The 26,598-nt window shown below is 48.6% G+C and overlaps 1 protein-coding gene and 2 non-coding genes across 3 annotated transcripts in view; 2 read left to right on the top strand and 1 right to left on the bottom strand.

Annotated features, from left to right (window-relative positions):
• LOC146800023 (uncharacterized) overlaps window positions 1–18,016 on the bottom strand; it is a 227,382-nt gene extending 209,366 nt beyond the window's left edge. The window contains exon 1 of the mRNA XM_085620929.1: window positions 17,926–18,016. Within this exon, the coding sequence (XP_085477055.1) occupies window positions 17,926–17,949 (24 nt within the window). The 5' untranslated portion in view covers window positions 17,950–18,016. The remainder of the gene's footprint in view (window positions 1–17,925) is intronic.
• On the top strand, window positions 14,090–14,162 carry TRNAR-ACG (transfer RNA arginine (anticodon ACG)). The gene has a single exon. It is a non-coding gene; the product is annotated as a tRNA-Arg (tRNA).
• An 872-nt stretch (window positions 18,017–18,888) lies between the features above and the next one.
• TRNAR-ACG (transfer RNA arginine (anticodon ACG)) lies at window positions 18,889–18,961 on the top strand. Its single transcript has one exon. It is a non-coding gene; the product is annotated as a tRNA-Arg (tRNA).
• Window positions 18,962–26,598: the final 7,637 nt, after the last annotated feature.

The raw sequence follows: 26,598 nt of genomic DNA, 5'->3' as shown, positions 1-26,598 counted from the left end.
TGTTTTCGATCAGCGATTTGATTTCAGATGTGGGATCCCTCGGCACCCGGCGATAACTGTCTATGCACGCCAGTTGAAGCTCTATTTCAGCAACATAGTCTTGTGTGTTCTGCAGCACTACTGCTCCCCCTTTGTCTGCGGCTTTTATAACAATGGACTCATTAGTTCCCAAGGTCGCGAGGGCCAATTTTTCAGGTTTACTGATGTTGTATCTGATGTATTCCTTTTTACGAAGTAGGTCCATGGTCTCCTCGAGTACAATTTTTTCGTAGGCAAGTATTTTATCGCTCATCATGTACGCACTTGGTGTGAATGTTGAGATTGGTCGGAAAGGCGTTGCTGTGGTTGCTGGGGTATAGATGTTTTTCGAAAAATAATACTTCAGCCTGATTTTCCTGAAGAAACGTTGTAATTCAACCTTGACATTGAAAGAATCAGGAACAGCTGTGGGTACAAATGACAACCCTTTGGATAGGACCATCTTTTCTTCATTTGTTAATGCATAATCAGAGAGATTGATTATGGGATCTAGAGTTTCCAAGGGTCTGGAATTAGCGTTAATTTGAGTTGATGCCAGAGTTTCCAAGGGTCTGGAATTAGCGTTAATTTGAGTTGATGCCAGATCGATATTCGCTTGTTGCAGTGGTACTTGCTGGGAAATGTCAATTATGGTGGCAGTGGTCATCGGTCGCTCTATCCGTCCAGTTGATATCAGTATCTCATCGGGATGCTCAGATGGTATTCCATTTGTGACAGTTGCATGAGAGTTTGGATCAACTAGTAGGGTTGAGGTGTCCTGTTGTGAGGGTAGTGGCAACCCTAGTGGAGGTGATGCGACATTGGCGATTATACATTCATGCTGTGGATTCACCAACGATATGTCTGCCTGCGGGTTGAGATTTCTCCATGGGCTTCCGGCTGGAAGAAACGGACACGTGAGTTGGTGCGCCGGCTGTTCCCTCCTCTTCGGTTGTTCCATCTTCTTGGGCGACCCCAGAACTGATCCTGGCCCCCACCCGATTGGTTGTCGGGGGCCCTCCTCTAAAAAAAGGGACAATTGGTTATCCTGGTGGCTCGTGGAAGGTCTATCCAAATCCGAATCTGAACCACTTCCAAATGTAGAGTCAGAGAAGGTCTTAAATCTTCTAGGTCCTCTGTTGCAATTGCTCATGATACGATCCATTCTGTCTCTACACTATCATACAGATTGACAGTTTTGTGATTCATCCTGGGCATAGCACACACCGCGCCCACTGGGCCGCCTCTCCCGGAGATGGCCTCGTTTGCCAGACCACGCCCCCATAACACATGATCGTCCTCAGGAAAGTGGGATGTTTTTCGGATTCAGCTGGAGTGCAGCGCTCTTCGCGCACCATTGGTCGGAATTCCAAGACGCACCGTTGGTTGCTATGCAACGCCCCCTACGCGTCACCATGTTGACGTCAGACGGGACAGCGCGGCTCTCCTTCATGTAGCGGCCTGCCTGTCATTCGCAGCTTCTCCCGACTCTGACAGGAGCTGCTGCAGCGTGAATTGTTACCGCTCTCATTCCCAAGTAAGATTTCGTCCCTGTAACAAGTGCCCACGGTCCCGCCCGGCTACGAACCATTCTGATTCATCAATTGTCCTTTCAGAATCAAATAGAAGACGGCTCCGACGCGATTTTTCACCGGATTCGTCCTCACTCATTTGATTTAAGCCCCCTAAGGTGAGCGGTTAAAACTAACAATTAAATTCTGTTTTTTCCCCTCCCCACATGGTCGATTATCTAGCGATAATTCTTGAACTGGTCCTTTTTGACCGCCTTTTCAACCACTTATGCACATGTTTGAATTACATGTCCTCTGTAACCGGCCAACTTACAGGCCACTACCCTTAATTCTCAGCCCTCACCCAATTTCTATAATTGTTCAAATACATTGTCTCTTTGCCTCACGACGATACAGGCCTAGACCTTATGTTGTTCAGTTATAGCACCACGTACTTTGCCTTACAGAGACCACATTTGATGAGGAGCTCTGCGCCTTTGAACAATTCCTTACCAGGCCCTCCTAGACCGCTGGCTAGGTGAGTGGTGTCCCGTATTTTTCGGGATCACATAACCACACGATAATAACACATATCTGACACACGCTTTACTTGCTCTTGCAGGTTACCTATCTGTATTTTAATGTCCTGATGAAGACCCTGCGTGACGATTCAAAGTCGCACTTTTTGGGTTGAAACGTCGACGGAAAATGCTAGGACCAGTGCGAGACCTGCTTTTCATATAATTTCTGATTTATCCATGAAACAGTGTCATTGTTTGCCCTCGATACTGGCCCTTCCCTCACATACTGTACATATAACAAAGTTCTGCAATTGTTCACTGTATATATTATGCACAATTTGGTCACCTATGTCACTCTGTCACAAATTCACTGACTCACTTTACAGTTTATCAGCTTGGTAATCCTGCATTTCCAATGTCATTTGTGCTCTGCTATATAAATGATGTAATTTATATATAAAAATGACATTATATTCTTCAAAACAAGCCTGATCTTTGATTTATATTCTAAGATTGTGTGGTCAGCTTGATTGATTTCCCTTTTATCCTTGACTCGTCCTTTTTGACAAAGCAATTGTTTTACCTATACCCGACAGAACCACTGTTTTCTTATAACGAACACAGGATAGGCCTAGGCCTAGGGAATCGCTGGGGCTACACTATACTACCAACAGTTAGGAAGTGGTAGGCCCACGGGATTCAGGTGCAGAGTGGAAACACTCACGCGTAATGCGTAAAAGTCGATAGAATCACTAGCAGTTAGAAATAAGCAGTTTTAGGACACTTCTGGTATAGCTAGAAAGTCGAGACTCGGAAACTAGACCCTAGGATAGTCAATACCCTTGTGAGCACCGAAGTACCCAAGTTACCTAGCCCACGGGCTGCGGGTGCATAGGTGTGAACTTGCGTCGGGTTTCGTCGTGGACTTCTATGGATGCCTGAAGGAAAGTTGCTGACAGGCAGTCAGTGAAGAGTGTCCGGTGGATCCCAAGGTGGGGATCAAGAAGGAAGGAACCTGCAAGCAGAAGGGACAGAGTCTAGGTCATCAGCCAGGAGCCGGGAAGGAACCAGGAAGAAACCAGGCGATGTCGTGAAGATGCAGGTGAAGAGGTGAAGCTTGTCACAGCAGCCACGGGTACCAGGAGACGTCGAGGATGACCAGGACCAGGAGGTGAGCTGTCCCACGAAGGCTCTTGCTGTCGGCGGCGTCGAAGTCGAGTTAGGACCCAACAAGCCTTGGCAAGCGGAACCCACGCAGGATGGAGGACTTGCTTCTGGTGCAGACCAGGAAGGTCTGGGGTGCTTCTTTTTCACAGAGGAGCGGGTGCCAGTCTGGAGGAGCCGGACCAGCAAGTGAAAAACAAAGGTTCGTCGTCGCAGAGGCTACTAGCCAACGGGCCAGCAACCGGACAACACGTCGAGCAACACAGGTGCAGAAGGGCCCCACGCAGAACACGTGAAGTGTGGGGAGCTGGTCTTCTTTGTAGATGGTGCTCGGGCTTCTCAATTCCCCAAGCCCAGCCTCGAGGAAGCCTCAGAAGTCGCGCTAGTCAGTTACTAGCCACTTTTCCCAAGTCGCCGGTCCCACGTCCCTCGTCGCCTCCACGGGTCTCAGCTTCGCTGGAGATGTGGATCTGGTTCAGAGGTGTCTGGAAGTCTCGGCGCTGGTCAGTCTCTGCAGTCGTCCCTCGTAGGATTCAGTCGCAAAGCAAGCAGCGGTCGCTGGATGGTGCCTGGTTGCCCAGGGTGGTCACTCCTTGGCCACAAGGGAGATTTCTTCAGTCTTCTTCCTGAGGTCGAATGTCGAAGGTCCAGAGTTTCTGTTCAAGTTGCAGATTCAGGTTAATCTAATTTAGCAGGGCCCAACTAGCTACTAATATACTGGGCTAGTGGGCTGGGCTACCTGCAAGGTCCCTCCTATGGGTGGGACCAGGAAGGGGAGTGGCTACACCCCCTTTCCTTTGTCCAGTTTCGCGCCAGAGCTGGGGCTGGAGTGCCCCAGCACCGGTTTGAACTGGACTATGCATGGGACACCTTGTGTGCCCCAGGCAGTGTCTCGTTTCATTCAACCCTCCCTGCCCCAATACACTAAATCCTGTCTAGGGTGGTGCTCGCACCTCCCGAGGCAGGAAACCTATTGTCCAAGCCTCCCTCGCTGGAAGGACTCCCAGCAGCAAGAGGTCAGACTAGTGTCTGTGGCAGCAGCATCCATTTTGTGATGCTGGGGCTCTGGTTAACTTTAACCGGGTAAGTAGGTTTCAACATGTCTTCTCTCTCTAGAAGGGAGGAATAATATCCTCATTGCCAGCAATGGTATGGGGGTATTATTCCAAAGTGTTAGACACCTTACACGACATGTTTCGATAAAGCCAAACCATAGTTACCATAACCGTTTAAGATTATAAGGTACTTTAAGAGTATATGGTAGGCTATATCATAGAACAGCTATAAGGACATGGTTCCGAAAGCTGCAGACAGGCTCAGCTCATGCTAGAGCACCATCTCACATGTTACCAAGCACTCTGCCTCCAGGATTGTTAAGGCCTGCCATAGGAGTGGCTGATAGGTACACATGTGTCTATATATAAGGTAGGTATAGGAATACTACACCTAAGCAAGGGGTGATTACACGACCTTGCCCCAGCTGAGTGATCAGCCAGTTGTGTCATAATGGAAGGCCAGGCCAGTGGTGGCATAATACATGCTGCAGCCCCTGGTAGGCCTAGGGTACACCTATGCCCTGGGTACCTAAGGTACACTGTACAGGGGCCAATAAGGTGATCCTGTCCAATTGGGTTATGCACCTAAAGTACATAGTATCAGTTTAGAGAGAGAACAGCTGGGCTGTGGGTCTGATTAGCAGGCCCACAGCCACATTAAGTCGAAAACCAGTGGAGCAAAAGCAAAAAGTGGGGGTGAACATAGAAAGCAGACCCTACTCTCCTACAGTTTGCGCATGCAAAAATCCTGTGGGCCATGTACTAACACTATTTTGCGAGTCGCAAATAAATTGCATCTCGCTAAATAGTGTTCAGTGACTCGCTATTAGGAAGGGGCGTTTTCTTCCTAATAGCGACCACACAAGCCATGTACGAATGTTTTGCGACTGCAATTGCGGTCGCAAAACACTTTCAATTTACTGCCCTCTTCAAGAGGGTGATAATGCAATTGCAAAAGGGAAGGGGTGGCCCGGGGACCCCTTTACAAAATGCAGCGGAAAATATTTTTTGGGGCAGGCAGTGGTCCCAGGGACAACTACCTGCCCTTAAAAAATGAATCAAAAACATTTAATTAAAGAAAAAAAAATGCATCACCTTTTCCTTTGAAGAAAATGGGCTGCATTAAAATAAAAAAATGCTTTATTTAAAAGCAGTCCCAGACATGAAGGTCTGCTGAGCCCAGCCGGCCACCATACCTGGGAGGGCCAGCCATTTTCAATGGGGTTGCAAATTGCGATTGCCTCATGAATATTGATGAGGCATGCAATCTGTGACCCCATTGAGAATTGCAAACAGTGTCTCTGTTGTACAAGTCATTTTGCGAGTCGCAAATTGAGCGCAATTTGCGACGTGCAAAATAACATGGCCGTACATCTGGCCCAAAGAGCTTTCTGTGGTTGTCTAAGACCACTAAAATCACCATAAGGGTTGTCAGGATTGGTGCAGGGTGCTTCACTTAAATACGTGTGCACCATATACCAAGCCAGCTTCCTACTCTGGCCAACTGGGAGCCAGTGCAACTTACGTAGTAGTGTTTTTGCGGATTGGAATTTAGGGATGCCCAGGTGCATACGAACAGCAGTGTTTTGTAGTACCTTGAGAAAGAGACCACTGCAGTAATCTAGTCTGGACATAACAAGTGCTGTCATGACCAGTTTTAGTAATGTCTCAAGGAGAGACAGAAGAATTTTTGTAACAGTTTTAATCATGGATCCAGTGTCTTTGGTCGGGCTTGTTCCAGCCCAGTTGCTTGTGGTGTAGCACTTAAAAAAGGAGCTCTCCATCAGACAAGCAGTATTATGAAAAACTTAGTGCTCGCAGTACCCAGAGTCCTGTCAGCTCTGTGCTTGAGGCTGAAGCTCAAGTTCACACTGGGTGAAAGTAACAGGGTGAGCAAAGATGATTTGCTGAGCGGAAAAAAAAATTGGGACGGCATTATTTCCCGAATGAACTACCTGCCAAGCAACTGCTGGTTTCAAGCTTCGTGCCGTGCTTTCAGCAGCAGCGGTAGTACAACAACCTTCTTCTGTGAGACTCCAAAGCAATCGGCCAGAAGGAGATCAGCTAAACAATGTAAATATTCTGGAGCAATTAAAAAAACTGGGTTTTTCATAAAAAGGTCAAACATAATTAAATGACACTATCATTTATTCAGAAGTTTGAAAAGGTCTTTATCATTATTTACCGCATTCAGGTGGTATTTTGAGCCTGGAGTCAGGCACAAAGCCAAAAACAATCTAAATGCATTAAATGTTTGCTTTTGGGCACGACAATGCTAAAAGTCTAACTTGTTTTTAATGTATGGTTGCAGTGAATATATGCAGTCTATATATTGTTTCTCAGAAAGCAAAGTGGTCATCCCTGAAAGTCTGTACAACTTCCTCTCAATACCCCTGTGCTTCAGAGAGATTGTCTTTGATGCGCGTCATCTGAGCGACATCTTGGGCGCTTGTATTCTATTTGATTTTTAATGACTTCATATCTGTTTATGGTAAGCTGGGTTGGTAATCTAAAAGCTGTTTATGATAAAAGATCACAGGTTTCTTACTGATTCCAGCTTTCAGCTTTCTAATCTAATGAAGATAAGTACTGCTAATAATGAGAAACCTAATCCTGTTATTGTGAAATGTTTGGCCCAATCCAGAGCAGTGATTTGACAACAGAATTAACTCGGGAATTGTAATTTGGTTTGCTTCTATTGCACAATTAATGTACCAGATTATAGTGCTTATGCTAATAAATGATGTTTACAGGACCTGAATTTTGCAAACGTAAACTAAACAGAACACTGAGCAATATTGAACTTTTGTGTGTATTTGTCTGTGCATGTGGGTTTTCTTGCATAGGGGCATAGTGGAAAAGTGGCAAGCCATGACCAAGCTGGCAAGCCATCTGTGCCTTGGGTAACTGAAACCTTCAGTTAGTCCTTGCTTTTTATACATTACTTTTACTTTCTTGTATGGCAATTGTTTAAGGCAATTTTTAAACCAATTTTTTGTACAAAGTGAGTGTCTTCCGATATTTATGTTATTTTATGGTTACCGATATTTATGTTATTTTTTGGTTATAACTGATTTTATTCCATTCACGATAAAGTGTCACTCATATGGCCATATATGTCACACATATGCACACCTAATAACTGGAAATGCCACACATTTGCAAACTGAAAACTTGGAAGCTATGTGGGTAAGAACGATGCCCCCACTTTAAGGATACATTTCCAGTGCCCGTATGTTATGGCATAATTCCATCAGAAACCGGCATTGCTGGATTCTGCTGGAGTTCTGTCCTCCATTTCGCTAATCGGAAGCCAGATTCATCGGCTGAAATGTTCAGACTGGTGCAGACCTCACAATATGGTGGCTTTTTCTGCACAACCTTTGCATAGAAGGGAAGCCTGTAGCATCAGCATGCGGAGACTCCTTAAACCAAGCTCTGAATATAGCCTCTAAGTGTAACTTACAATGTCACGCTTTAAGGCAATGTCACGCATAACACTGCAATGAAGGAACCCAAATGTCACGCATGAACAAAATGGATACTTGAGAGCTCTGCCTAAGACAAGCAGCAAATGACATTATTGTAGTGTCGCGGTCTAGTTGACGCGCACTACGTCAGGGGGTAGGAACGCGCGTAGCGGCCAGATCGGACGCTACTGCGCATGCGCGTGAGTCAGCGCGGCGTGAAAGCAGCGAACGGAGCGTGTAGCCCGGCGCTCTCTCGGTAAAGTGTTTATATATTTGAATAAAGGTTTTCACAACCTTACTACCCGTCTCCAGTGTGTCCTTGGGTAGCACCTGCCCCCTTACGGTGAGAAGCAACATTATAGTGGCGACGAGGCTCGGACAGAGCGGACCCGGTGACCCTCGGTGAAGGAGGCGCCCCCAATCAGCACATAGCAGGTAGCCCTACGCAGGGGGACGACACACCGAGTGGAGAGCAGAGCCAGGAGGTCGAGGACAGACCCCAACACACCGAGAGAGCGCGGCAGCGGCGGACGGATGCCAGAGGAAGGCACGAGAACAGTGAGTGTGCCCTCCACGTGGTAGAAGACAGCCAGGGGCGGACGGGAGCGGCAGCAGAGACCCTGGCGGAATCGGGTGGAGACGGCGCAGGTAGCTCCAACGAGATCCCAGCGACCCGAAGAAGAGGGGAAAGGACAGAAGCGCCAGGTAGCCCGAGGAAACAAGCGGACGTCAAGATGAGTGCGCAGGCATCAGCTTTAACAACGCCGATTCCGTTCCTTCCAAGGCCAGGAGAACCCCAAATGAAATGGGAAGACTGGAGGGAGTACTTCAAGAATTACCTAGAAGCGCTGGAAGATGAGAACGAGGAGGCGTTCTCCAGCGCCAGAAGGAAGAGGATACTCTTGCACAACCTGGGACCAGAAGGCATATGGGTATTCCAAAACCTAACACCAGTCGCCAGGCCGGCAGCGGACACCGACGTGTTCAAACACGCCCTGGAAGATTTGGACAACCACTATCGTCCTGCAGTTTGTACCTCCATCGACCGCTACAACTTCCAGCAGAGGAAGCAAGAAGCGGGAGAAACAATAGATGATTACGTGGCGGCACTGAGGAAACTTGCAATAACATGCAAATACGGAGTTCTACAAGACGAATTCATCAAGGACCAAATCGTGATGCATACGACAAGCAAATCAGTGCAAGATAAATTGTGGGCGAGTGGTGACGCGACGCTGAAAGACGTGATCGCCATAGTGAAGAGGGCAGAGCTGACCAAGCGCTGCGCAGAAGCAGCAAAGAGAGACCAAGCCCCAAGACTCACGATAAACAAGGTAGACGACGCGGACCAGTATGGAAGAGGAAAACCGGCGCCTGGAGACTACAGGGGAGCATACAAGGCGAAAGGAAAACCGGGACAGCCGTGGAAACCAGACAAAGGAGAAACGGCGAGATGCTACAGATGCGGGAGCCCGAGCCACGCGGCACATGACAAACGGTGCCCCGCCTTCAGAGGCAAATGCGCATTTTGCGGCCTGGTCGGCCACTATGAGAAGGTGTGCAGAAGGAAAGAGAAACAACGCGCGGTGAAATTCGTAGCACAAGACATAGGTGAAGAAGAAGACGGCCAGGAGGAAGACGATGACGTCCTGTGCGTGGAAGACCAGGTACTGGGCATCGAGAGTAAAAGAGCGCGCAAGCCCCAGTGCGACATGCTCATCAGAGGGGTAGGAATCACCATTGTGGCGGATTCGGGGTCGCCTTACACGATTGTCCAAAGATCGGTATGGAACGAGAAGTTCGAACCCACACTGGGCCCACGCCTGGATCCACCCGACATACGACCAGTCACCTACACAGGGGAGCCCATCCCGATGGTGGGATTCAGGAAACTGCCATTCCAGTTCAAAGAACGCAGCGCCCACTGTAAACTATACGTCGCGGAGAAGGGACCATCAGTCCTAGGGTGGATGGACCAAGGAGAGTTGGGGATACAGCTGAACCCAGGAGGGGACATCCAAGTGCTGGTGACTTTGGACGGAGAAGAGTTGACAGCAGCGAAATGGCGGAGCGGACATCCGAAAGTGTTCGGCGGCAAGATTGGTAGACTTGAGAAGTTTACCCACAAGATCGTCCTCAAGGAGAAGCCAGCCCGGTGGCGCATAGAGTAAGGAACATACCGATTGCAGTGAGAGAGGCGGTACGACAGGAACTACACCGACTGGAAGACGGGGGAATCATCAAACCGATCGACAGCGCGGAGTGGTTGGCGCCACTGGTGGTGGCCATGAAACCGTCAGGCAAGGTGCGCTTATGTGTGGACCTCCGTGAATTAAACAAATGCATTGTGGTAGAAAAATTCCCCTTGCCGCGCATAGAGGAAATGTTGGCCCGCACGAAAGGCGTGAAATGGTTCTCCACCATCGACCTGTAATCGGCATACCACCAGGTGGTGCTGCATCCCGTGAGCAAGAAACTGACGTCATTTATAACGCCGTTTGGATGCTATCAATTCTGTCGCATGCCCTTCGGACTAGCGTCTGCAGCAGCAGTGTTCCAAAAGTTGATGGCCCGCCTATTCAAGGGTGTAGAGGGAGTACAATACTTCCAGGATGATATCCTAGTAATGGGGAAGGAGCTAGAAGACCACGACGAGAAGTTGGAAGTGGTGTTAAAGATCTTGGAAGAACACGTACTGACGGCGGAATGGGCGAAGTGTCATTTCGGAATGACATCGGTCACATACCTGGGGCATGAGATAGGAGAACAGGGGATAACACCGAAAAAAGGGAACGTGAAGGCCATCTGTGACGCGCCCCCGCCCACGTCCAAGGAAGAAGTAAGGTCCTTTCTGGGAATAGCGGAATACTACAGCAAGTTTGTCCACCATTTCGCCACGAAAACACACAATATGAGACAACTCACAAGGGACAAGACGGTGTTTGCATGGACAGAAGAGGAGCAAGAAGAATTTGACACAGTGAAACGCGAAATCAGCCAGGCGATCCCGCTGCACGGGTACGACCCCCGGGGAAGATCTATACTGATGACGGACGCAAGCGAAAAAGGACTAGGAGCGGTACTCATGCAGGAAAGGCCTGAAGGTGGAACGGAGACGATCAGCTTCGCGTCCAGAACGTTGACGTCTTCCGAACAAAAGTTCAGCGTAATCGAAAAAGAGATGCTAGCCGTGGTCTGGGCCATGGGAAAGTACCGCCAGTTCCTGTGGGGCACACGTTTTCAAGTGAAGACAGACCACAAGCCCCTAGTGAAGGTTTTGACGTCCTGCGGCCATGCTAGCGCCACACCCCGGATTGCAAAGATGACGTTGAAACTCCTTGAGTACAGGTACAACGTGGAGTATATCCCGGGCTCGAGGAACAAGATAGCGGATTACCTCAGCAGGGCGTCAGCAATGGAAAGGGCCACCAGTGGCACGGAGGAAGAAGACGAGATGGTAGCCCTGATGGACGACCCGGAAAAGACCATCAGTAAACAGGAGTGGACAGACGCATATGCAGCAGACGGTGATCTGGGCGACATCAAGGAGTACATTATACAAGGGTGGCCGGAGAGAAGACGACAGAAGCCCAAGGTCCGGCAGTTCTATGAGGTTCGAGAGGAGCTGTCGGTGGGGAACGACGGAGTGTTCGTGTACAGAGGGAACAGAGTGGTACCACCGGAGAGTATAATACCGGACCTGCTATCCATATTACACGAAGGACACCTGGGAATTGTGAAGACGAAGGCCAGGACCAAACAAACGTATTGGTGGCCGGGGATGGTCATGCAAATAGAAAGGCACGTGAGAGACTGCGCGCAGTGCCAAGGAGCGGATAAAATACTAAAGCCGATGAGGCCGGCACTAGGGAAATTCGCGATTCCCAGCGACCCATGGGAAGAGGTGGCAGTGGACATCTTAGGACCAATACTGGATGATCAGGGGATACCGAAATACCTATGCGTATTGGTGGACAAGTACTCGAAGTGGCCAGAGGTACACACCCAAGAGGTCATGGACACAGACACAATCTTGCGCTTCCTCAAGGAGGTGTTCCTCAGGGAAGGCATCCCCAGAACGATAATCAGTGACAATGGACCCCAATTCACCTCAGACAAATGGTCCAAATTTGCTGAAAGGAACGGCATAATACTCAGGCACACGTCGATTTATCATCCGGCCAGCAACGGACAAGTGGAGAGGTTCAATAGGGTACTCATGGGCTCTATACAGGCCGCCATAACGAGGGACAAAGACTGGGAAAAGGAAGTACAAAGCACCATCTGGGCATACCGCATCACCCCCACTGGCACAGGGTACAGCCCCTTCCAAATCCTACGAGGAAGGCAACCATTCACCAGAGACAATGTTGCTTGGCAAGAGAAGACAATCACCAGTAAGTGGTCTCCAGCGGTTGTACAACACAATCTGGAACAGGCACAACGCATTTACACGGAACACTACAACCGCAACCGGAAGGTGAAGGAGGCAAAGTTGGAAAAAGGGGAGTGGGTCAGAGTGAAGCTGGCAACCCTAAAGCGAAAAGGAGAAAGCAAGTACTCCCCACCCCTAAGAGTGGAAGAAGTGTACGACCGAGCAGCGTTGCTCAGTGACGGAAACGTGTGGTAACATGACCGCATGGCTAAGTGCAACAAAATCTTACAATGGCCCCGGGAGGACGCGGAAGGGGCGACACCATCAGAAGGCACGACAAGGGGAGCAGGAGCTCCTAAGGGAGAAGGTGGAGAGAACGGGAGAGATGAACAAGACGGGGAGAGAGACATACAGGATGGATGGGCCCCAGAGGAAAGAGCCCGGGAAGACGAGGAGGAAGGAGAAAGAGAGGGCCAGGGCACTCCGGAAGGTAGAAGAGGGAGCCCGGTCGCAGAAGGAGGTCAAGAAGGACATACCACCCCGGTAAGACACACCCGGGTTGGGCGTGCTGTGGTGAGACTGGCCAAGTTCAGAGACTATGAAATGGACTGACCACCAGAGTAGGCTTAGAGTGATGTGTGGTATAAAAGGGGGAGATATGTAGTGTCGCGGTCTAGTTGACGCGCACTACGTCAGGGGGTAGGAACGCGCGTAGCGGCCAGATCGGACGCTACTGCGCATGCGCGTGAGTCAGCGCGGCGCGAGAGCAGCGAACGGAGCGTGTAGCCCGGCGCTCTCTCGGTAAAGTGTTTATATATTTGAATAAAGGTTTTCACAACCTTACTACCCGTCTCCAGTGTGTCCTTGGGTAGCACCTGCCCCCTTACGGTGAGAAGCAACATTACAATTATGACTATTTTCGTGATTAAAGGCCAACCACACTCCTGTACACATTATTCTGCGTGGCTTCAGAATAACATATGGTGTCTTCATACCTTACTCTATGCATTACTTACGGGGGCTGATTCCTGGCGGGACATTCCTTTCCTGCTTATAATTGCACATTCACCGGTGAATACGAGGAGTCTGAGCAACAATTGGCCAAAGAATAAAGAGAGACAACGGAGAACCCCTCACAACAAGCCCCAACCCCTAGCTCCTCCTGCTACTAAAAGATTCGGAGGTGCTGCGCATGCGCGGAATAGTGTTCCGGAGATCGGGCTTGCGCAGAGAAGCCAGGCGGTACAGTCACGTGACAGTTCTCACTACACTACCGCAGCTGCCTTTATGTTCTATTACCTGGAATAAACCTTTACTCACATGGAACCGTCATAGGTTAATAAAACGAGCTTAGAGTGGCCTCCGCTTCAAATGTTCCCCCTAGAAGCAATATTTATAGTACACTTTTGAAGACAGGTAAAACCCATTTCTTTGGAAGGCAACAAAAGGGGGACAACAATACAGAAACTAATCGAAAATCCTGATTAAAGTAGGATATGAGGGTTTTCTCGTATTGCATTATGGTTGGGTCCACGTTGAGAATCGCCTCTCAAACCATGAACAGGCCCCAATGACTCCTGTTATCGAACCCTGGGGACATGTCTACAGAGCTCAGCACGTTTGCATCTTCCTGCAGCTCCACGTCCAGACTGAGGCCGTGCGACGAGTTGTGGTGGGTCTGCGGGAGAGCGCCAGCACCTGGCATAGCTCGGCAGCCCTCTAGTATCGTCGTGATCAGATCCTCTCCTCCTCTTTGTCTCCGGTGCTCAGAAGGACTGACCATGCACATATAAACGTCCATCCATCTGCCAGGTGCTGCGTCACTCTGGGCCTGGCGCCTCCTAGAGGCGCGGGCCAGTGGCGCAATGGATGACATGTGGCACGAGCCCGCCCTCGTGCTGAAACTGATGAGGTGACTCTTGTGTCTCCCATGGCTTTGCTCTGATAGCCCCTTGTGACGTCAGCCTTCAGCAGCGGGCCAGTGGCGCAATGGATAACGCGTCTGCCTACGGAGCAGAAGATTCCAGGTTCGACTCCTGGCTGGCTCGGGGACTACTTTTAGAATTTCCATTCATTTAAATACTCATGTTGTTTTACGAATGCATAAATAAAAAAATACTTTGTGAACCAGGTGTTGTTTGAAATTACATCTAAATGAACAAAACAATTATATGCAGAAATAGTAGAAATTTGCAGTGGTCTCAGCATGTGTTTGTGTGTCATTTGAACCTAGAAAGAATCCTAAATATATTAATGGAAACTTACATTTTCTTTGGATGCTCAGTATTTTCATGGTATAATTAACGCTAATAGCATAAAAAGCTCAATATGTGCCAAATGATTGATACATTTGTTCTATTTTACATATATACAGATGCATCTGGAGAACATCAAATCTGTATAATGCCCTGGTTATGGGGGTGAGGCTGTGTTACTAAAGCTTCAATTATTTACCAGTGATCTCTATTACTCCAAGTCTTACCTTCCTCACCACACTCTTCTGCAACGCAGACGTCCATATCAGAAAGATAGGAAACCCCACTTACCCTTAAAAAATAAATCTCTTTTAGCTCCTCCCCCTAACCTGGTCACCTCTCACTTAGAAGTGCCTCGATGATGCACCGTAAAAATAAAACAATTTGAATCGCGGGCAGAAATCAAACTGCTTTGAGATGATATCAGTCTCCAATGAGCATTTTTTGGTTGACAGAAATAGTTCTTATAGATTCTTTTCAATCAATATCTATAACATAATCACAGAAAGCAACCAGTTGTAAAACAGACTCTCTATTCCAAATGGGCTTCATTTTTCGATGCATTAGTAATTTCTTTTTTACAAAACAGTGCATCAAGACAATAAAAATATATATTAATGATACGTTTCAAAGTGTCCAACATTTTGTAGTCCACTGGAAGCCCAGCTAGACAAACGTGTTAATGCCACAGACAGCTCCAATCACTACCAGTCCTAGACATGGAGGTCTGCTGAGCCCAGCAGGCCACCATACCTGGGAGGGCCAGCCATTCCCAATGGGGTCGCAAATTGCGATTGCCTCATGAATATTGATGAGGCATGCAATCTGCGACCCCATTGAGAATTGCAAACAGTGTCCCTGTTGTACAAGTCATTTTGCGAGTAGCAAATTGAGCGCAATTTGCGACCTGCAAAATAACATGGACGTACATCTGGCCCAAAGAGCTTTCTATGGTTGTCTAAGACCACTAAAATCAACATAAGGGTTGTCAGGATTGGTGCAGGGTGCTTCACTTAAATACGTGTGCACCATATACCAAGCCAGCTTCCTACTCTGGCCAACTGGGAGCCAGTGCAACTTACGTAGTAGTGTTTTTGCGGATTGGAATTTAGGGATGCCCAGGTGCATACGAACAGCAGTGTTTTGTAGTACCTTGAGAAAGAGACCACTGCAGTAATCTAGTCTGGACATAACAAGTGCTGTCATGACCAGTTTTTGTAATGTCTGAAGGAGATACAGTAGAATTTTTGTAACAGTTTTAATCGTGGATCCAGTGTCTTTGGTCGGGCTTGTTCCAGCCCAGTTGCTTGTGGTGTAGCACTTAAAACAAGCATTGGCATAGCCAATAGGTCTCGCCTTTGGGACCTTATAAGTGTTTAGCCATGCAACAGTTGCATAACTAAATACTTATAAGGTCCCAAAAGCGAGACCTATTGGCTATGCAAAGCGGCTGCGAATGTTAAAGTGATTGCGATCGGGATCACGATCAAACATCAAAGCGGCCGTGAGGCAGCGAAAGTGAAAGTAATTGCGGCAAAGCGCGGCCGCGCGCCCGCGCACATGCACTGTAGCTCTAGGCTGGCCTGGTAGCACTTTTTGGAGCCCTCTCAATAAGTCTCGCCAGACCAGCGCATGCGCTGGGTCAGGCGAGACCTAAAAAGGAGCTCTCCATCAGACAAGCAGTATTATGAAAAATGTAGTGCCCGCAGTACCCAGAGTCCTGTCAGCTCTGTGCCGGAGGCTGAAGCTCAAGTTCACACTGAGTGAAAGTCACAGGGTGAGCAAAGATGATTTGCTGAGCGGAAAAAAAAATTGGGACGACATTATTTCCCGAATGGAACTACCTGCCAAGCAACTGCTGGTTTCAAGCTTCGTCCTGTGCTATCAGCAGCAGCGCGGTAGTACAACAACCTTCTTCTGTGAGACTCCAAAGCAATCGGCCAGAAGGAGATCAGCTAAACAATGTAAATATTCTGGAGCAATTAAAAAAAACTGGGTTTTTCATAAAAAGGTCAAACATAATTAAATGACACTATCATTTATTCAGAAGTTTGAAAAGGTCTTTATCATTATTTAGCGCATTCAGGTGGTATTTTGAGCCTGGAGTCAGGCACAAAGCCAAAAACAATCTAAATGCATTAAATGTTTGCTTTTGGGCACGACAATGCTAAAAGTCTAACTTGTTTTTAATGTATGGTTGCAGTGAATATATGCAGTCTATATATTGTTTCTCAGAAAGCAAAGTAGTCATCCCTGAAAGTCTGTACAACTTCCTCTCAATACCCCTGTGCTTCAGAGAGATTGTCTTTGATGCCCGTCATCTGAGCGACATCTTGGGCGCTTGTATTCTGGTTTTTTTTAATGACTTCATATCTGTTTATGGTAAGCTGGGTTGGTAATCTAAAAGCTGTTTATGATAAAAGATCACAGGTTTCTTACTGATTCCAGCTTTCAGCTTTCTAATCTAATGAAAATAAGTACTGCTAATAATGAGAAACCTAATCCTGTTATTGTGAAATGTTTGGCCCAATCCAGAGCAGTGATTTGACAACAGAATTAACTCGGGGAATTGTAATTTGGTTTGCTTCTATTGCACAATTAATGTACCAGATTATAGTGCTTATGCTAATAAATGATGTTTACAGGACCTGAATTTTGCAAACGTAAACTAAACCGAACAGTGAGCAATATTGAACTTTTGTGTGTTTTTGTCTGTGCATGTGGGTTTTCTTGCATAGGGGCATAGTGGAAAAGTGGCAAGCCATGACCAAGCTGGCAAGCCATCTGTGCCTTGGGTAACTGAAACCTTCAGTTAGTCCTTGCTTTTTATACATTAATTTTACTTTCTTGTATGGCAATTGTGTAAGGCAATTTTTAAACCCATTTTTTGTACAAAGTGAGTGTCTTCCGATATTTATGTTATTTTATGGTTATAACTGATTTTATTCCATTCACGATAAAGTGTCACTCATATGGCCATAATATGTCACACATATGCACACCTTATAACTGGAAATGCCACACATTTGCAAACTGAAAACTTGGAAGCTATGTGGGTAAGAACGATGCCCCCACTTTAAGGATACATTTCCAATGCCCGTATGTTATGGCATAATTCCATCAGAAACCGGCATTGCTGGATTCTGCTAGAGTTGTGTCCTCCATTTCGCTAATCGGAAGCCAGATTCATCGGCTGAAAACTTCAGACTAGTGCAGACCTCACAATATGGTGGCTTTTTCTACACAACCTTTGCATAGAAGGGAAGCCTGTAGCATCAGCATGCGGAGACTCCTTAAACCAAGCTCTGAATATAGCCTCTAAGTGTAACTTACAATGTCACGCCTTAAGGCAATGTCACGCATAACACAGCAATGAAGGAACCCGAATGTCACGCATTAACAAAATGGATACTTGAGAGCTCTGCCTAAGATATGCAGCAAATGACATTATGACTATTTTCGTGGTTAAAAGCCAACCACACTCCTGTACACATTATTCTGCGTGGCTTCAGAATAACATATGGTGTCTTCATACCTTACTCTATGCATTACTTACGGTGGCTGATTCCTGGCGGGACATTCCTTTCCTGCTTATAATTGCACATTAACCGGTGAATACGAGAAGTCTGAGCTACAATTGGCCAAAGAATAAAGAGAGACAACGGAGAACCCCTCACAACAAGCCCCAAATCCTAGCTCCTCCTGCTACTAGGAAAGATATTCGGAGGTGCTGCGCATGCGCGGAATAGTGTCCCGGAGATCGAGCATGCGCAGAGAAGCCAGGCGGTACATTCACGTGACAGTTCACACTACACTACCGCAGCTGCCTTTGTGTTCTATTACCTGGAATAAACGTTTACTTACATGGAACCGTCATCGGTTAATAAAACGAGCTTAGAGTGGCCTCCGATTCAAATGTTCCCCCTAGAAGCAATATTTATAGTACACTTTTGAAGACAGGTAAAACCCATTTCTTTGGAAGGCAACAAAAGGGGGACAACAATACAGAAACTAAACGAAAATCCTGATTAAAGTAGGATATGAGGGTTTTCTCGTATTGCATTATGGTTGGGTCCACGTTGAGAATCGCCTCTCAAACCATGAACAGGCCCCAATGACTCCTGTTATCGAACCCTGTGGAGATGTCTACAGAGCTCAGCACGTTTGCATCTTCCTGCAGATCCACGTCCTGAGTGAGGCAGCGCGACGAGTTTTGGTGGGTCTGCGGGACAGCGCCAGCACCTGGCAGAGCTCGGCAGCCCTCTAGTATCGTCGTGATCAGATCCTCTCCTCCTCTTTGCCTCCGGTGCTCAGAAGGACTGACCATGCACATATAAACGTCCATCCATCTGCCAGGTGCTGCGTCACTCTGGGCCTGGCGCCCCCTAGAGGCGAGGGCCAGTGGCGCAATGGATAACATGTGGCACGAGCCCGCCCTCGTGCTGAAACTGATGAGGTGACTCTTGTGTCTCCCATGGCTGTGCTCTGATAGCCCCTTGTGACGTCAGCCTTCAGCAGCGGGCCAGTGGCGCAATGGATAACGCGTCTGCCTACGGAGCAGAAGATTCCAGGTTCGACTCCTGGCTGGCTCGGGGACTACTTTTAGAATTTCCATTCATTTAAATACTCATGTTGTTTTACGAATGCATAAATAAAAAAATACTTTGTGAACCAGGTGTTGTTTGAAATTACATCTAAATGAACAAAACAATTATATGCCGAAATGAAATAGTAGAAATTTGCAGTGGTCTCAGTTTGTGTGTCATTTGAACCTAGAAAGAATCCTAAATATATTAATGGAAACTTACATTTTCTTTGGATGCTCAGTATTTTCATGGTATAATTAACGCTAATAGCATAAAAAGCTCAATATGTGCCAAATGATTGATACATTTGTTCTATTTTACATATATACAGATGCATCTGGAGAACATCACATCTGTATAATGCCCTGGTTATGGGGGTGAGGCTGTGTTACTAAAGCTTCAATTATTTACCAGTGATCTCTATTACCCCAAGTCTTACCTTCCTCACCACACTCTTCTGCAACGCAGACGTCCATATCAGAAAGATAGGAAACCCCACTTACCCTTAAAAAATAAATCTCTTTTAGCTCCTCCCCCTAACCTGGTCACCTCTCACTTAGAAGTGCCTCGATGATGCACCGTAAAAATAAAACAATTTGAATCATGGGCAGAAATCAAACTGCTTTGAGATGATATCAGTCTCCAATGAGCATTTTTTGGTTGACAGAAATAGTTCTTATAGATTCTTTTCAATCAATATCTATAACATAATCACAGAAAGCAGCCAGTTGTAAAACAGACTCTCTATTCCAAATGGGTTTCATTTTTCGATGCATTAGTAATTTCTTTTTTACAAAACAGTGCATCAAGACAATAAAAATATATATTAATGATACGTTTCAAAGTGTCCAACATTTTGTAGTCCACTGGAAGCCCAGCTAGACAAACGTGTTAATGCCACAGACAGCTCCAATCACTACCAGTCCCAGACATGGAGGTCTGCTGAGCCCAGCAGGCCACCATACCTGGGAGGGCCAGCCATTCCCAACGGGGTCGCAAATTGCGATTGCCTCATGAATATTGATGAGGCATGCAATCTGCGATCCCCATTGAGAATTGCAAACAGTGTCCCTGTTGTACAAGTCATTTTGCGAGTAGCAAATTGAGCGCAATTTGCGACATGCAAAATAACATGGACGTACATCTGGCCCAAAGAGCTTTCTATGGTTGTCTAAGACCACTAAAATCAACATAAGGGTTGTCAGGATTGGTGCAGGGTGCTTCACTTAAATACGTGTGCACCATATACCAAGCCAGCTTCCTACTCTGGCCAACTGGGAGCCAGTGCAACTTACGTAGTAGTGTTTTTGCGGATTGGAATTTAGGGATGCCCAGGTGCATACGAACAGCAGTGTTTTGTAGTACCTTGAGAAAGAGACCACTGCAGTAATCTAGTCTGGACATAACAAGTGCTGTCATGACCAGTTTTTGTAATGTCTGAAGGAGATACAGTAGAATTTTTGTAACAGTTTTAATCGTGGATCCAGTGTCTTTGGTCGGGCTTGTTCCAGCCCAGTTGCTTGTGGTGTAGCACTTAAAACAAGCATTGGCATAGCCAATAGGTCTCGCCTTTGGGACCTTATAAGTGTTTAGCCATGCAACAGTTGCATAACTAAATACTTATAAGGTCCCAAAAGCGAGACCTATTGGCTATGCAAAGCGGCTGCGAATGTTAAAGTGATTGCGATCGGGATCACGATCAAACATCAAAGCGGCCGTGAGGCAGCGAAAGTGAAAGTAATTGCGGCAAAGCGCGGCCGCGCGCCCGCGCGCCCGCGCACATGCACTGTAGCTCTAGGCTGGCCTGGTAGCACTTTTTGGAGCCCTCTCAATAAGTCTCGCCAGACCAGCGTATGCGCTGGGTCAGGCGAGACCTAAAAAGGAGCTCTCCATCAGACAAGCAGTATTATGAAAAACGTAGTGCCCGCAGTACCCAGAGTCCTGTCAGCTCTGTGCCTGAGGCTGAAGCTCAAGTTCACACTGAGTGAAAGTCACAGGGTGAGCAAAGATGATTTGCTGAGCGGAAAAAAAAATTGGGACGACATTATTTCCCGAATGGAACTACCTGCCAAGCAACTGCGGGTTTCAAGCTTCGTGCCGTGCTTTCAGCAGCAGCGGTAGTACAACAACTTTCTTCTGTGAGACTCCAAAGCAATCGGCCAGAAGGAGATCAGCTAAACAATGTCAATATTCTGGAGCAATTAAAAAAAACTGGGTTTTTCATAAAAAGGTCAAACATAATTAAATGACACTATCATTTATTCAGAAGTTTGAAAAGGTCTTTATCATTATTTAGCGCATTCAGGTGGTGTTTTGAGCCTGGAGTCAGGCACAAAGCCAAAAACAATCTAAATGCATTAAATGTTTGCTTTTGGGCACGACAATGCTAAAAGTCTAACTTGTTTTTAATGTATGGTTGCAGTGAATATATGCAGTCTATATATTGTTTCTCAGAAAGCAAAGTAGTCATCCCTGAAAGTCTGTACAACTTCCTCTCAATACCCCTGTGCTTCAGAGAGATTGACTTTGATGCCCGTCATCTGAGCGACATCTTGGGCGCTTGTATTCTGTTTTTTTTTAATGACTTCATATCTGTTTATGGTAAATTGGGTTGGTAATCTAAAAGCTGTTTATGATAAAAGATCACAGGTTTCTTACTGATTCCAGCTTTCAGCTTTCTAATCTAATGAAGATAAGTACTGCTAATAATGAGAAACCTAATCCTGTTATTGTGAAATGTTTGGCCCAATCCAGAGCAGTGATTTGACAACAGAATTAACTCGGGGAATTGTAATTTGGTTTGCTTCTATTGCACAATTAATGTACCAGATTATAGTGCTTATGCTAATAAATGATGTTTACAGGACCTGAATTTTGCAAACGTAAACTAAACAGAACAGTGAGCAATATTGGACTTTTGTGTGTTTTTGTCTGTGCATGTGGGTTTTCTTGCATAGGGGCATAGTGGAAAAGTGGCAAGCCATGACCAAGCTGGCAAGCCATCTGTGCCTTGGGTAACTGAAACCTTCAGTTAGTCCTTGCTTTTTATACATTACTTTTACTTTCTTGTATGGCAATTGTGTAAGGCAATTTTTAAACCCATTTTTTGTACAAAGTGAGTGTCTTCCGATATTTATGTTATTTTATGGTTATAACTGATTTTATTCCATTCACGATAAAGTGTCACTCATATGGCCATAATATGTCACACATATGCACACCTTATAACTGGAAATGCCACACATTTGCAAACTGAAAACTTGGAAGCTACGTGGGTAAGAACGATGCCCCCACTTTAAGGATACATTTCCAATGCCCGTATGTTATGGCATAATTCCATCAGAAACCGGCATTGCTGGATTCTGCTGGAGTTCTGTCATCCATTTCGCTAATCGGAAGCCAGATTCATCGGCTGAAAACTTCAGACTGGTGCAGACCTCACAATATGGTGGCTTTTTCTACACAACCTTTGCATAGAAGGGAAGCCTGTAGCATCAGCATGCGGAGACTCCTTAAACCAAGCTCTGAATATAGCCTCTAAGTGTAACTTACAATGTCACGCCTTAAGGCAATGTCACGCATAACACTGCAATGAAGGAACCCGAATGTCACGCATTAACAAAATGGATACTTGAGAGCTGTGCCTAAGATATGCAGCCAATGACATTATGACTATTTTCGTGGTTAAAAGCCAACCACACTCCTGTACACATTATTCTGCGTGGCTTCAGAATAACATATGGTGTCTTCATACCTTACTCTATGCATTACTTACGGTGGCTGATTCCTGGCGGGACATTCCTTTCCTGCTTATAATCGCACATTCACCGGTGAATACGAGGAGTCTGAGCTACAATTGGCCAAAGAATAAAGAGAGACAACGGAGAACCCCTCACAACAAGCCCCAAACCCTAGCTCCTCCTGCTACTAGGAAAGAGATTCAGAGGTGCTGCGCATGCGCGGAAGTGTCCCGGAGATCGAGCATGCGCAGAGAAGCCAGGCGGTACATTCACGTGACAGTTCTCACTACACTACCGCAGCTGCCTGTGTGTTCTAATACCTGGAATAAACGTTTACTCACATGGAACCGTCATCGGTTAATAAAACGAGCTTAGAGTGGCCTCCGCTTCAAATGCTCCATCTAGAAGCAATATTTATAGTACACTTTTGGAGACAGGTAAAACCCATTTCTTTGGAAGGCAACAAAAGGGGGACAACAATACAGAAACTAAACGAAAATCCTGATTAAAGTAGGATATGAGGGTTTTCTCGTATTGCATTATGGTTGGGTCCACGTTGAGAATGGCCTCTCAAACCATGAACAGGCCCCAATTGTGGTAACGGAGCCACCCGGCCCGTTCAGCCACGCTAAGCACGCACCCACGCACCCGGAGGGCGGGCACGCCCGAAGGCATAAATAAACGGGCGCAAGACCGCTCGAGGTCTTTGGCCCACTACAGTGACCCTGACTGCTGTGTCCTTTATTATTCCCCAGCTACTCACTGTCCTTAGGCCTACCCTGTACCCCCGCCCCCCACGATACCACATTGGCGACGAGAGCGGAGCCTACCCGCGCCTGGCCCCCCCGCGCACCTGCTGATCCAGCTGGCGGTGCTCCAGGCTGTCCGCGGAGGCGGAACACGGAGGATTTTCCTGGGCGCGCCCTCGCGTTGGCTGGCTGGGGCCGCGCGCGCGTTGTCCTGGTGCCTGGAGAGGATCCGGCGTCCTGTGCTGTGCCGGTAAGCTCTGTCGGAGGGGGGTGTCGGCCCTCGTGAGCCCGGCCCGCGTCTGAGTGGGGAGAAGAGAGCACGTTGCTGCTCTGGTGTGCAAGGCCCCGAGAGTGAGGCAGGGGCAGGGGCGTCCATGCAAATGCCTGCAGGGAGAGATCGTATGAATAAAGCTTGGTGAATAAGGAAGAAGGGCTCCGGTGGTCTCGCCCTCGCGCAGCACCGGCCAAGCAGCCCATCTGCGTCACGGTGCACAGCCGTTGGTCTCGCCTGCGCGCAGCGACATCCAGGCAGCCTACATCATCCCTAAGCGGGGGAGGAGAGTGACAAGGGTCTCGCCTGGAGAGCAGACCGGCAGCCACGGCCGGGGTGGTGGAAAGGTGACGGAGAAGGGCAGCAAGCATGACCACCCCTGTCACCAGCGGAGGTGGCACCGCGCAGCCACCACAGCAGCGGGCCGCGCAACCAGCAGCCGCCGCACCTGGACACAGTGCGGTAGCCCCGTTGCCACCGTTCAGCGAGCTGTCGGACCCCTCTACAGCGGCGGTGCGATGGCGATCATGGATCGGACGGCTGGAGCACTACTTTGTCGGGGTGCGGGAGACGGACAATACAGTCAAGAGGTCTCTCCTCATGTGCTACGGTGGCGAGGAGCTGTACGACCTCTTCGAGACCCTACCAGATAGAGGGAACGACAACGACTATGCGGGCGCCATAAGGGCCCTAAATCGCCATTTTGACCCCCAAACCAACCCCGACTTCGAGTGGTTCAAGCTCCGCCAGGCACGACAAGAGGAAACAGAGAGCGTCGACGTCTTCTACGCCCGCCTTCGAAAACTCTCGCTGTCATGCGAACTACCAGACCAGAGAGCAGAGATTCGGGCGCAGCTCATCCAGGGGTGCAGGTCGGTCCCGTTGCGGCGCCTAATCCTACGGCAGCCAGGCATCTCGCTGGAGGACATCTTAATCCTGGGCCGGTCTCACGAGCTGTCCAACGCTCGGGCGGACGTGATGGAAGCAGCCCTCAACCGGCCGGCTGTGGCCACGAAACCGCCGGCAGTCAAGGAGGAGAGGGTGGATGTGCTGCAGAGGCGGCCGAGCCAGCAGCGCGGAGCCGCGAGGGCTCCACAAAGAGACACCTGCGGCAACTGTGGCCTAGGTCACCCGCCTGGCGGGCGGTGCGTCGCAAGAGGACAAACGTGTCTGAAGTGCGGACGAGCGAACCATTTCGCGAAGGTCTGCCGAGGCGGACGGATGCGCGGCGGTGCTGGGGGCCCGCGAGGTGCGACGGCGAGCGTGCACCAACTGACAGAGGAAGAATCCGCCGCCCTGAGAGACAACACCAAGGCGGAATTCGTGGAAGAGGTAGAGGATGATGAAGTGTTCTTCGTCTCGTTCGTTGGCCGGGAAGGCACGAGGCGAAGGCCGCCGCCCATGTGTGACATCATGGTGGCAGGATCCCCAGTAAGCGCTCTCATCGACACGGGGGCGTCGGTGAACGTAATGGACAGCTGCCAGTATGAGAGGCTGTCGCCACGACCGCCCCTGAGGCCCTCCAAAGCCCAAATCTTCACATATGACAGTGACAAGCCGCTGTCCCTGCGAGGGGTGATTGACGTTGAAGTCGTCAGCGACGGTAGGAAGCTGGCCACGACGTTCCACGTGGCGGAAGGCAAGAGGGGCACCTTACTGAGCTGTCACACCGCCGAAGATCTGGCGCTGGTGTTTTTCGCGAATCAAGTGCATGATCTGCATGCCAGGGAGATGTTGAAGGACTTCCCCATGCTGTTCCGAGGTCTAGGGTGCCTACGCGGGAAACAATTCAAACTACACGTGGACCCGACAGTCCGGCCCATGGCGCTGCGCCACAGGAGAATACCATTCCTCCTGAGACCACGAGTGGAGGAGGAGTTGAAGAAGTTGGAAGACCTGGGGGTGATCGAAAAGGTATCCGGCCCCACCCCGTGGGTGTCCCCCCTAGTCGTGGCGCCCAAACCCAAGCAGCCAGGCGCCATCCGTTTGTGCGTGGATATGCGCCTCCCGAACAAGGCAGTAAAGCGCGAAAGACACCTCACGCCCACCATGGACGATATTGTGGCTGACCTCAACGGCGCACAGTGGTTCACAAAACTGGACCTCAACGCGGGATACCATCAGCTAGAGCTCCACCCGGACAGCCGCAACATCACCACCTTCTCCACCCACGTTGGCTTGAGGAGATACAAGCGGCTGAGTTTCGGGATTTCGTCAGCGGCTGAAGTGTTCCAAAACGCCATACGGGAGACTCTCTCGGGGCTCCAGGGAGTCATCAATTTGAGCGACGATATCTTGGTGTTCTCGAAGACTCTGGAAGAACACCATCGGCATCTTCGGGACACGCTGCAGCGGCTGGCAGACAGTGGCCTTACCTTGCACGAGGCCAAGTGCTCCTTCTACCAGGAGTCGGTCGAGTTCTTCGGCTATGTCTTCTCGAGGGAAGGCCTGAGAGTGGATCCGAAGAAGGCGGAAGCAATCCGAGCAGCCCCGAGGCCCACCTCCGCCACCGAAGTCAGGAGTTTTCTAGGGATGGCAACCTACTGCGGACGTTTAATTCCCAACCTGGCGTCCCTGTCGGAGCCGCTCCGGCTTCTCACGAAGAGTGGCCAACCCTGGACCTGGGCAGCGAAGGAAGATCTCGCGTTCCAGGCGGTCAAGGACGCGCTAATCGACGACAAGGTCATGGCGTACTTCCGGACTCAAAGGCGGACAGAGGTGGTGGTGGACGCGAGCCAGGACTGCGCCCAGCCCTGTTGGGCTGGGCGCAGTCCTGATGCAGGAAACGGAGGCGAAGGAATGGGTCCCGACCGCATACGCCAGCAGAGCTCTGACGGCCACCGAGATGCGGTATGCGCAGATTGAGCGGAAGGCGCTGGCCAT

Source organism: Triturus cristatus, chromosome 8, assembly GCF_964204655.1.
Source record: "Triturus cristatus chromosome 8, aTriCri1.1, whole genome shotgun sequence".
In the NCBI taxonomy this organism is placed as follows: Eukaryota; Metazoa; Chordata; class Amphibia; order Caudata; family Salamandridae; genus Triturus; species Triturus cristatus.
This window is presented reverse-complemented; position numbering and strand designations above follow the sequence as displayed.